We start from the raw sequence: 12,919 nt of genomic DNA, 5'->3' as shown, positions 1-12,919 counted from the left end.
CAACCCACCCAAACAAGATTATCATTTGGATTATTTCTGAATAAAACATGGCAGATTTCACTAGATTATGCATTGATTTATAAATCTCCTATGATTTCCACCAAATTGGACCAAGCACTTATATAACAGTAGACCTTTAAGAGACAACTGATCTAAGTTGTTAAGTATTCTTTTGAGTTTTTTGTGCGCAGATGTCAAGCTTAGGTACACACAGAACAGGAGCCATTTTAGCGCAGGTGACAGATGTAGAAGGGCGGACAGACACTGAACGCTCCACTGCAACAGAATCCTAAAGATAGAGAGAAAAAGCTTCTTTGGTTACGAGCACTTTTGATCAGACTGTTTATAGGGGAGTGATTTACAGCGACAGAGGTTTGTTGACTTTCCTCCAGAGTTCGAGGAGAAGAACCAAAGTCAAGACAGTGATTAATACCAACCATTTAATTTGGCAGCACTGTCTAAGTCTACAAAGGATCTTTAAATTACACAGAACAAAGAGACTGATCAAATACTGTACTGTGATGAATAGTTCAAGTGATGAAACCTCGTGTGGTTTAAAGGTGAGATTGTCCGTCTGCGAGCTGAAGTCAAAGGAGTACTGTGTTTTTGAACTTTGATTAACGAATTCTGGTCTCTTTAAAGAACATTAATAACATAGTAATAGAAAAGTAGTATAGTAACTGGAAATAATGAGGAAGACAGCATTTTGCATATTTTAAGAAATACTAACCATGTTCCTGGTCATTTAAAGTTTTACAATCGGATGAAGATAATGTTTTATTATTACTGCAAAATACAATACAGTGACAGGCCTGTGTGTCTTTAATATTTCATGAAGTCCGACCATACAGAGAAACTTCACAGTTTCCACACCAAAACATACCAAAGCTAAATGAACAGGAAAGTGTTTTAAAATCACATAGGTTTTCGCACAGAAAGCAAACCGTGGTGCCAGTTATCCGCTCCCTGCTGTTTCATGTTAACTCTAAATTGAGACCCATAGAAATAAAGATCAACATCCGCTTTATTTACCACATGAAGAGAATAGTAAACCTAAAAGTTTGTGCATTAGAGTTTAGCTGCTTTGCCCTATTTTACCATCTTCAGTCCCAAAGGCTCCTTAACTTTTCCCAAACTAACTTTTAATCACATTAGCACACTGCCAATGCTTTATGTATAAGCTTCTTTTTTCACAGGTGAGACTTATTTTGCCCCTGTCAATATTTTCTGCTTGACATATTTCCTTAAGTGCTATACTTTGCATCTTTTTATGTAACAGTTAAACTTATTCACAGCACTTTATATTAAATTAAGCAAACTCTGGTACACTTTTGCTAAGAACCTTTCCTCTCCACATCTGCCCATCTGAACCACAGCATAATGAGTTTAGGTTTGCACCCTGTGTGGCCACAGCAGCTGCTGAATGCACATCTTTTAAGTGGGAGGACTGGGATTTCTGCACAAAACTGAGTTCACCTGTTACAAAATACTGCAGCGTTAAGTTTCAGTTTATATAAAACCAAGTGACCTTTCTTCTTTTAATGAGAATTTAAAATAGCAAATACACCAAACCCTACTTTTTCTATCAAATATGCGCTAAAGTTTTTAGAAGTGACGATTGCACCTGACTTTCAGTTGCCATTGATACTTGCCCACAGATAAAAAAATTAAAAAAAGTTTTGAAAGTCAATGAAGGTGCTCAGAGCTGTAGTTGCTGATCGCAACTTGGAGCATGCACTTATCTAAATAAGATTATGATTCTGGTTTTGTGCTTGTACAGGTGAAACTCGGAAAATATATACACTAATATATACTCATATATATTAGTATATACATATACACATCTATACATATTACATGCAAAGTGACATATGTCAAGCCTTCATTTGGGTTTTTTTCAAGCTGAGCCATAATAATGAAAATGATAACAAATAAAAGCTGTGCATATCTCACTTTGCATGTAATTAGACTATCATACATTAGTTTCATAGTTTAAGTTGAATAACAGAAACTGAATGCACTTTTTAACGATATTCTAAGTTTCTGAGTTTCACCTATATATGTTATTTTTGTTTCCGTCTTTTTCTCCAGATGCTGTGCCAGAATTGGTGAGAGAAGGCTCCTGTCTCTCTGACTCCACCTCTGAAGATCCCTCCCTCAGGTCATACACCTCTGAGTCCTTTGATGATAACGGTATGTTCTCAAAAGGAACTTTATTTTTAGTATTGTCAAACTAAATGTCATAAAATGTTGAAAGCCTTTTACTTTTTATAACCACATTTACAAATCATTATATAACTCGTTACACAGTCGAAGTAATGTGGATATGCAAAAGTGACTGAAATTTGAACTGCTAAACTAATTCAAGAATCACACACATTTATAAGTCTAAATTTGGGTCATCAGGTTTTGTTCTTAATAAAACTCTACTGAGACAGGTTTTGTTTGTTCATTTGATACAACCATTCAAATATATATCTATATTTTTTTTTAAACATAGAGCTCTAACTGATCTTACAGCAGAGTATTCTCAACAGAGGCTGTTGGTTGAAGTCACTGTCAGGTTAAGATTACCTGTAAGGAGCAGATGTGGAGCCAGGCTAACAGTCAGAACAGGATGCTGCGAGAAATCATCAGGGGTGCTGTGAAAGGCACGGGTTGGAGTTTTCGTTTTAGCTCACTGGGCCATTATCTAACCCACCTGCAACTATTGTATGTGCATTATAAAAATGGCAGGTCAATGGACCAGGGCTTTCATTCCATCCAAAAATGCACTTGAAAGTTCCTTAAAACTGGCAACAAGATACAAATCTGCAAGAGCAGCAAAGAAGCATTATAAGGAGTTGTCAGCGGAAAATGAACAGGACAGACTGGTGTGTGTGTCTGCACCCTCGCTCTGTCTCTCTCCTGCTGCAGAGCAAACACACGGCAGGGCAGAGAGCAAAGGTAAAGTGAACACGCACAGAAGCAGATCGAATATTGAGCTCCATAAAAGCTCTGAATCATAAGCTGCAAAACTCTGCTTGTTTTAAAGCAGAAAGACTTCCTCATATTTATCTAAAAAAAAAATGGGGCACTACTTTTTACTTCTATTTGACCAGATGTATTTCAGAGTAAAATTACTCTCAATTATATTACTCTTACTTAAATATTTTGGCTGCTCTACCCAGCTCAGAATATGAGTTACATTACTGTGTGCAACCAGAAGCAATTTTCTGTATCTAAATTGAAAATCGAGCAGAAAAAAAATCATAGTTCAACTTTATGACAGAAATATAAACACTATAAAAGAAAGACTCACAGACGACAGGACATTTTCAATGCAATAAAGAGGCCATTCTTGGACTACTTTGAATGGGATAGAAATGGAAAGGGCTTTAAAAAGGTGTCACAACAATATATTACATGTAATCTCTATGGACATTTTCGGCCACAGGCACAAAACCCTTTTTTTTTTTTTCAGTCTCCCACATACATTTCTATTCAAGATGTGTTTATTTCAACCATTTCTGCAGTGCTATAGCTTGTTTGTTTTCCCCCTGATAACTCAATGCCACTGATCTCTGGCTAAATATATCAGGTTTGAGAAAGACGATAATGAGCATGTGTGGGACTGGGTGTATGTGACAAGATAAGGCTGTTTCCTTCGTAATTACTGTTTGCAGTTGAGACTGCTGTCCTCCTGGTCTTACAAATATGCACCTATAGCTCTGTATACATTTCAGTGGTAGCTTAATGTCCTGACATGTTGTTTACTTGTGTGCAAAAATAATGAATAACGGGCTATGGTCGCGCTTTGAGAAGCTTGTCAAGTTTGTAAAGCATCGCGCAAATCCAAGCCAGAGGGCACATGAACTGTAGTGAAGCTGTTCGAAAACAACTAAAAATATGAAGTACAAATCAACTGCATTAACCTTTTATCCCCCACTTTAAAGAAGCACTAAGTAACTCATGCCCCTAGGGGCCATAAGCGCCACTGCAGGTGTCATAGCATGTTACGTTCTTTTACTCATTAATTGTCCGTGAGAAATACTACATGGACAGAAAAGACAAAGAGAGAGAGGGATATTGTTCATCCAATTACACAATGGAGATCATTTTTTTCACCTGTAAATACTGTTTAAGTGGTGCTAGCTTGCAGTTAGCTTTGCCTGTTAGCCTGCTTCTTCTTCATGATTCTATTTGTGTGTATGGGGGCCTCCTACCTGGAGACAGCGAAGTTGCAATTGTAGTTTTCTGGCCATAGACACCAGGGGGAGATAATCATCCCATTAACACTTGTATTACCCCCAGAGGGACTACGGATAGTATTTATTAAGGTAAACAAGTTACTTAGTACTGCTTTAATGGAGCGCATTTTCTCCAGTTCGCCTTTACCCACATCTTCTAGCTTCTTAACGCCTCTAGGCCAGTGTAGCACCTCATTTGACCGATTAAACTGATGTTTTTGTAGTTCTTTTGTCATGTTTTTGGCGCTTTTTTAATGTGTTATTGTTGTTTTTGTTGCACTTTTGTGTCACTTTTCAATCCTGTTGTTGTCCCTTTTTTGATGTATTCTCAGCCATGTTTAGGTCTCGTTTTCATTGCTATTGTGACACTTTTTTAAGAAGCTTTTAGATTCGGGTAATGCCTGGATAATGGAAAATGTGCTCGGTTGAGGTGGGGGTTAAGAGGTTAAACTTGCAAAAAACAAAAACAAGGACTAAATCATGACCAAGAAAGGATCCACACTTTTATACCTGATTAAAAAATGCACATCAAGTTTAATCCAGGGCTAAAGCAGAACTTAAAGGGACTAGACAGGGTTTAAAAATGAGCCCAGACCTGTTCACCACAACTGCCGCTAAAAGCCTGAACTGTCTCGGGTCCGAAGTGCCGTCATGCTTGAGCTTAAAGGAATAGGCCACCGTTTTTAAATACTGAGATATGTTCTTCCCGTTGCTTAGACGAGTTTATATCTGTCTGGTCTTAACGCGTGCCCTCAGTCACGTAAACAGAGCACAGACGGCGTTAGCATATAGCCTCTACTCTGCTCATCTATGGCTCCAAACGGGAGTGAAGTTAGAACCGACCAAACTCTTGCCCATTTTCTAGACAGCTACATATTAATTCGTCTAAGCTAAAGTGAGAACATATCTCAATATTTAAAAACGATGGCCTGCTCCTTTAATATAGAGACTGCAGTTACGCGTAAGACCTCAGGTGGCAGTAGTGAGTATAGAAATGACAGCTTGCATCTAGTCCCTTTAAGTACAACCAATCCTGGTCCGAATGTGTGAACTAATGTCCGAATAAGAAAATATGGTCATCTGGAGCTAAATCGCATCATGGTCTGATCCTGTGACAATTCTGTGATATCGTTGCATTATGATTTTGTGTTGTTTTTTTTCGTGCCCATCATCCTCATCACACCCATTAAACCCAACACTCTGGCGTGTGAACTTTCAGAATCAGATTAGATTTCATTATCTTTTGGAGCCCAATTGTGCCACCCATAACTGATCCATTTGGTCCTTTCTCTGCTCCCCACAGCCTCCATAGTGACTGTCATACGCCTTGTCAATGACGCCGTGAACAATATTGAAAATGAAGGTATGACACATAAGCTCTCCCCTCTGCCTTTCTTTTATTCAGCGCTATACACTGTGTTCGAATCATTCACAAACAAAGCCTCCCACTTAGATTAGCAATATTCTTTTGTCTGTTCTTTTAACACCAAATCTCTCTCCCTTTTTGGTTGCTTTGTGCTGCCTCCATCTAACTCACCCTCTGTCTCTCTCTACCTTTGTAGTGTCAAACATGGACAAAGAACCACGGAGAAGCAGTCCTGGTGAGTGAGATGCAAAACCAACCGGAAAACACCAACAATAACTCCTCCCTTTATTCTTCGCGCCACGAGTCTCTGAACATTTTGTCTACTCCAGTCTTACACTTTATCACTCCTTACACAGAAGAGATTGCCATTTGTGCCGCTATTCTTTTCTTTGAATGTAAACGTCTAGTCTCCTGTTGTTTGCAGACTTCTTACTATCAGCTTCCTGGCAAGCTCTCAAATAATAGTCAATAAGATGCCCGGTGTGAGCCAAGAATGTAGAGCAGCTCGGTATACAGTGCAAATCTGTAAAAGTCCCACATTTAGTATTCTTAGTTAGTTCATAGACTTGACTTACAATTATGTGAAGCGGGTATGCAACTCACACATGAGGGTCTAAATTATTAATAAGGATTATTTAAATAAAGCTCAGATTAAAGCCCTTGGTCAAGTGGGGTGTAGCGGCCGTCGGTTTTAAGAAGAGCTTTCAGCCGGCACCGTCTCCGTGGAGCGTAGGCCACTTCGAGCCCACTCCCCAGGTACACAAAATGGCACAAATGAAGGCAGCTCCATCACTTAAAATTTCACACTAAAGGAAGCAGAATGTTCAAAGTGGCTTTCGGCTGCGATTGAATGAGCAGCGCATAGGTCTGCTTTTTACCAAGGACACCCCGCACTTAAAAAACAATATTCATTAGCATTTAATTAGTGCACCTCTCTCTTCAAAGTTGGGGCGGTTTAACTTATGGCCTGGCATTTGATTACATAATTACACGTTGCATTTGGGACAAATTGTAGGGTAGCACACAATTAGAAACACACACATTAAGAGTCTGTGGTAAGACATAACTGACAGCGTTAGTCCGATCAATTTTGTATCATTTAATTGAACAGTGTGACCTATGAGGATGTCACATTGCTTTAAACACATAGAAAACAACTGGTAAAACAGGAGACTTATTGGAATCGTTTGGAAGAAGATTTAGTTATTTAGTTGATGTTCATGAAATTAACATAAACCTAAGTACAACATTTACTATTTAAAACCATAATAAATGAAACAGAAGTCAAACAAAGATAAAAAGACAGCTAATTGAGGAACTTTGCAAAAAAGGCATGCCATTCTGCAACTCGCAGAAAAAACAGTCAATTACTGAAATAGATTTTGAAGTAATTTTATGCAATATATGAGCTGTAAACACGACCATATGGTTCCTAATGACGAAATTAAATAACAGCATCTTTAATTGTTTGTAACTTGTCTAGACCATGTGTTTGATCTGCCATTGATGCACTAAATGGGCATATTCTCTCGAGCTCCTCTCCTCCACTGTATCTTCCCCAAAATCATTCATTGTGTCTGTCTGTGAGGAGCATCAAAGCTTTAGTTCCATCTGTTTTTTTTTTTCTTCCCCACTTCACTGACAGTGAGCCACCACCTGCCGAGCAACGACGAGATTTGTTTTGAGTTCATCAACAAATACCTAGTGGACTGTAAGCACTTTCTTAAACCCTTACATGAGCTAACCAGAAGCAATCTTGTTCCAACAGCTTGATATGTGGTTTCACAGTTGTGTGGTTGTTTTAGCCGCAGTGGGTCACTTATCACTCTAGGCATGTGGCATGCATTATGTATGTTTTACCAAGAGCTGGAAGAGTTAATGAAGTTAATGAAGAGCGGGGTGAGCCTCTCTTCACCCGTGTTAGATTTTCACTAGACTCATTAACAAAAGCATGGACCTTGCATGGCTTGGTTTGTCATGTTGTAGATTAGTGCCCACATGACTTTTACCTCCTTTTAAGGTGTCACACTTTTTTGCGCAGCTAAGAATAAAAAAAGTCTCCTCTGCAGTTATAGTATAAATACTGACAGAGAAAAGTGAATTATGTGCTTGCTTTCGCACAATGCATAAATTACACATCAGATTGTTTGAAGTGGGGTCATGTGAGGTTCTGATTCATTATAAATGTGTGATTGCACAGAGCGGGGAATATTTCTACAGCTGCTTCCTGTAGGTCATGACTGAGGAACCTATTCTTACCGACCGAGGGCTCAAGCAATCTGCTCTAAGGACAATCTCCAATGTATCTAATGGTTGGGGGGCTGGGACTTTCTTTCATTGCTCTTGTGAATGTGTGATTGGAATTCATCAGCACACCTGTAATGTAACTGGAGGCATAAGGCCACACAGCGGCGAGAATAACTTGCTAATTCTATGCAGTCATCAAATGTAAGGTTCTCGCTATGAGCAATATTGGCTCAAGAGATTCACATTAGTGCTATTTTTAAAGTAGGAGAGCCACAAATGAATTTGATGGTTTGTAAATTACATTGAAATAGCTTTGATGATGACTCCGAGCAACACACCCTCCTTGCACCTTGCAAAATGACTATAAGAGAGACATTATAAAAAACAGGGCTCCAGATTAAGGCCAGGGAGCACAAGCACATGTGCATCAGTCCATTCCTTGTCATATTAGTGGAGAGTAATAGCCTACAATAATAATCAAGCCGATATGCTTCATTTTTCTCTCAAGTTTGATGTGAAATAGTATTTGATTATGATTTGAAAGAGTAATGTACAGCATTTTTGAAAACCCAAATCAAAGTGTTAGTCTGGAGCCCTGGAGCGTATGGACATTGCCCTGTCTGCATGTATTGTTCAACATTTATCCAGATTTTGTGGCTTAACACAGCGGTTTTAGGCAAAGAAAATAAGACTTGTAAAGCCAGTACACAGACCTTTAATCACATCAAGCGCAGAGATTACAATGTTTCCTGTCATCAGTAAAAAATAAGAGCCAATTCACTCTGACATTTAACAGTTACTCTGTAAAGTAATAAGCAACAGGTCTGAGTTTATTCAATGCTGTATGAAAACTGTCTACATTGTTGTTCCTTTCAGCATCCTTTAAACGTTTAGCCGTAGACGCTACAACCTCCTAACACCTGAGCATCGATGCGTGGCAATAAATTTGAGGCACGCAACATCTGCCTTTTACTGACGGTTACGTACCACTTCATTTCCATCTTAATAAATGAGGACGTAGTGAAGCTGATGTTTTAGAACCACGTCGATTTATTGATCCTTTCTAATGGAACATAATGTAATTTCTGGCTCACACTGCAGAAACCCAGTTTGCAACACAAGACAAGTTGAGTTGTTTGGCAGGTTGTGTCGAGAGTGATTCAAACTTGAAGAAATCTTCATATACATACGGCCACATTTGATTGTAGCATAATTATGGAAGATTTTTTGTGAATTTTAAATGTATGTGAAATTTACGCTTTGAATCTTTTTATCATTGAAATAACATGTTTGATTTTTTTTTCAGTCACTGAATATTCACTGCTCATTTTTCGAGGGTTTTAAAGGGACTATACGGAGTTTAAAATTTTTTAAACAAAGTATTTTCACCCCCCTACATGCTCTAATATGAGCAAAGACCTGTTCACCACAACTGCCTCTAAAATCCTGCACTGTCACTCAAAAAGGTGTTAATTCGGTTCGAAGTGCTGTCATGCACAAGCTTAATATAGAAGCTGCAGTTACGCATAAGACCTGAGGTGGCAGTAGTGAGCATAAAATGACTAACTTGTATCAAGCCCCTTTACATTTAAAATGATTTTTTTTTCACACATCCAATTCAACACTAGAAATTCAGAGTGTAAAGTTTGCAGTGAAAAATTCACACAGAACATCCTGAACACCAAGATATGAGCAATCGATCCTGGATGACTGAGAGCTGAGAAGCATTATGTTTCCTATTGGTTTGTACCTTTAGTGGGCGGGACTTACAGATGAGGAAACAGGAGTTGACGAGTCAAATCAAAGAATTTTGATTGGTCCGCGGCAGCGTTTGCTGATGAACCAGAATTTGGCTCGACTCACTTTTCGCTGCAAATTTCACTCTGTGAATTTCTACTGTTGAATTTAAAGTGATAGTCTGTAAGTTTGCAAAGTGAGGAGAGATAAAGTGAAATTTGAAAGTAAACAATCAAAGTCCTCCCCTCTTTAACCAGAATGCTCTTCTTCATTTGCAAAATGAGAAAAGCAGGAGCAGAAATTGTAAAAGTAAACGATCAAGCTCCTCCTCCTCCCTCCTGATTGGACCTGGTAGGCTGGTTCACAGGAAAAGCTTGTCTCATTGGTCAACGTGGGAGGATACTATACTCTGATTAGTTGCCACGACACGTGAAGGAGGGACTTTACAAAAAATAATAAATATATATAATTACTGATTTTACATCAAAATGCAAGACCAGGCGGCGAATTTGCACATTTTATAAAATGTATGATACATTTAGACTTCAAGACTATCACTTTAAGGGCTTGATTTTTTTAAACATTGAATATTTTAAAAGTGATTTTTTTTGTTGAACTTGAAATATTTAAAAACAATACAATGTATATTTTCAATGTGAATTTTTCATTTTGATTTTGAAACACTATGAATTATGTGTTGAATATTCAGTGTCTGAAATTTGAGGACAAAAAATATTCAAAAATCAGTTCAAAACAGAAAATTCATTTATATTTAAAATTCACATTCTAAAGACACAAAAAAAAAATCCTTCCACACATAATGTACTTGCGCCTGACAGCTTTGAGCGAACAGAGGGGGAAGTGGAACATTCAACATTACTTTATGCTGTTGTCTTATCAGCACCCCACTGGGAGTCATCCAGCCAGTCTGCCAGTTGGTTATCACCCTCACGCCTTCGCCCACCCGAACAGGAGCCCCACTACGACTTGACCGACACCCAACAGCCTATCAGGAGAGAGGGCAGCACACGATCTTTGCAACTGGATTATAAAGTCATGAGTTTGGGGAGCTGTGGAGATCGAGGAAGAGCAAGAGGAAGTGGTAAAGTACTTTATTTTACTAGTCCAGTTTTATTATGTTGTTTCTTCACTTGATTCAAGATCAGATTTACAGTCAATGTACAACTGTCTGATCTTTGTAAGAGAGAGTTCCCCTTGATTTACTGTTTCCCCGATTTACTGTCCCAAGTCAGATTGCAGCTATCAATGTTTAAACGTTTAAATCTTACTGTATTCTTCAGGCAAGAGGATGTTCCAGTGGGAGAGGAACCAATCGGGTGAATGGGAGCGAAGGCGGGTCTTGGAGCGAGAGGCGAATAACCATGAAGACCGGGACATGGCGCCGTGCAATGACTCACCCGTATACGAAGAATACGGCGAAAGCAAACCAGAAAATCAAGACAGAGAGCAACTTTACGACACCTTACCCCCAACCCGCCCTGCCTACGAAGGATACCCCTCCAGCCCGCCGGGCCTCAACCTCCACCCCGCCCAGCTCCTGCCTCCCTTGCGGGCCTGGGACCTACAGACTGGGGCGTGGAGGCGGAGCTCAGTGGAAGAACACGTGGAGGTTACAGCTGCATCTCTGTCTGGACCAGGAGATGAACTTGAGAGGCTTTTAAACCTGGTGTCATTAAGGGCCAGGAGGGCTACCCGAATAAACCGTGCCTCTACGGGATCTGAACCAACCAGTGGATGGGACTCCTACCACTGAGCGTTACACATGACTCTAAAGGGCCTACGTTATGCTTGACTTTTTGGAGCTTTTAAGAATATTATGTTTATTCCTTCATAAATACCTGGAGTGTTGTTCAATGCATTTATGTGTGTTTGAGTAATCCATCAGTCAGAGGCACCTTCCCCAGACCTGTCCAAATGACTGTAGCCAATGAAGAAGAGTGCCCTCAACGAGCAGTTTGTATAGTTACATTACAAAACAACTGCTTCCTTCAGGGTTTTTCAATTATTCTTAATTTATACCACAAGAATACCAAGGCAGAAACACATGCAAAACATAAAATAGAGCCTTTAATCATTCCTACAAAAAAAACTAAAGGTTTTAACTGGAGATTTATTACGCTTGGCACTAATAATCTGCCACTATGTGAGAAGTAATGAAAATATTTCCATAAGCACTTCATTAGGCGTAATCATCCCACTTTAATCAAGCACTAATCCACCACAGATCCACGATGAGGACTAAGATAGTTGAGGCTATCGACCTTTGCTACATCCTTGATATCAAATTAATTAAATTCCGATGCCAATACAAATTCTTATTAACAATAAACTATAAAGTGGAAAAGCTGCTTTGGGGCCAAACCACATCTGCTGCATACTGTTCAATGATCCAATATTGTCCATTAGTGTTGCTCATTTTGAAGTTTTGAAACGTAACTATTGGGACAAGCACAAGTAATACCCGAGCTTGCATCCCATATCAATTAGCTCCTGGTGTTTTGAAAGCACGCTGAAGAAGATAAGTTAAAGCAGAATTTGCACCATACGTACACTGCTGTGAAACTAGACACATGTGTTACTGTTTGCCTCAATGTAAATATAATATGTACATGTGTACATATGGAAAATTATGATTTATTGCTTTTATATTTTTAATTACCTTTATTTTTCATGTTGAGCGACCACCAAATACGCATAATAAAGCACTCTGTATGTTTGCCTTTATTTTATTTATTTATTTTTGGGTGGTACTTCATAATACTATAGCACTGACACGTATTACCCACATGTTCAACGTATTATTTTAGGGGGGTATGTGGTGGTATTACATGTCATCTGGCAGGTTTTATGATTAATGGATTTCTTGTCTTTAAGGTGAACAGGGCCAAAAAGATAGATATCAATTTGAAACGTTTCCCGTAGATTACAGACATAAATCTGAAGAAAAAAAATGCATCGCTTGTGTTCTCATTTGTCTTTTTTTGTAACAAAAAACATTGCGAAATTGCTAATATTTCCACAGCAAAACCTGAACATTGGATAGAGCCCACATTAAATGAATGGGTTTATTTTGTTGACATAAAAGAAGTTTTTTCTTTATATCTTGTTTAGTTTTGGAGTAACAGTTATTGCTAAAAAGATTGTGTAAATTAGAACGACCAGTCAATCGGTGTCTAGGTGCTAATTTAAGTAGATGCCATTACCACAATGTGAGAAAAATGCATCTGAGAAAATCCAGCTTTTATTTTATTGTATCACTACCATAATATCCCTGTCCTATAGTGTATGTTATCTCAATATTAGATACAAAGCGGTGTTT

The 12,919-nt window shown here is 38.7% G+C and overlaps 1 protein-coding gene across 1 annotated transcript in view; it reads left to right on the top strand.

Moving 5' to 3' along the window:
• The window catches only part of fat3b (FAT atypical cadherin 3b), a 99,267-nt gene extending 87,775 nt beyond the window's left edge, over window positions 1-11,492 (top strand). Inside the window, exons 50-54 of the mRNA XM_079566945.1 lie at window positions 2,104-2,193; window positions 5,533-5,592; window positions 5,792-5,830; window positions 10,481-10,681; window positions 10,881-11,492. Coding sequence (XP_079423071.1) covers window positions 2,104-2,193; window positions 5,533-5,592; window positions 5,792-5,830; window positions 10,481-10,681; window positions 10,881-11,353 — 863 coding nt within the window. The 3' untranslated portion in view covers window positions 11,354-11,492. The remainder of the gene's footprint in view (window positions 1-2,103; window positions 2,194-5,532; window positions 5,593-5,791; window positions 5,831-10,480; window positions 10,682-10,880) is intronic.
• The last annotated feature ends 1,427 nt before the right edge of the window (window positions 11,493-12,919 follow it).

The sequence above is a fragment of the Gobius niger genome (genome assembly GCF_951799975.1).
Source record: "Gobius niger genome assembly, chromosome: 11".
Lineage (NCBI taxonomy): Eukaryota > Metazoa > Chordata > Actinopteri > Gobiiformes > Gobiidae > Gobius > Gobius niger.
The sequence above is the reverse complement of the archived record's forward strand: the minus strand, read 5'-3'. Positions and strand labels throughout refer to the sequence as shown.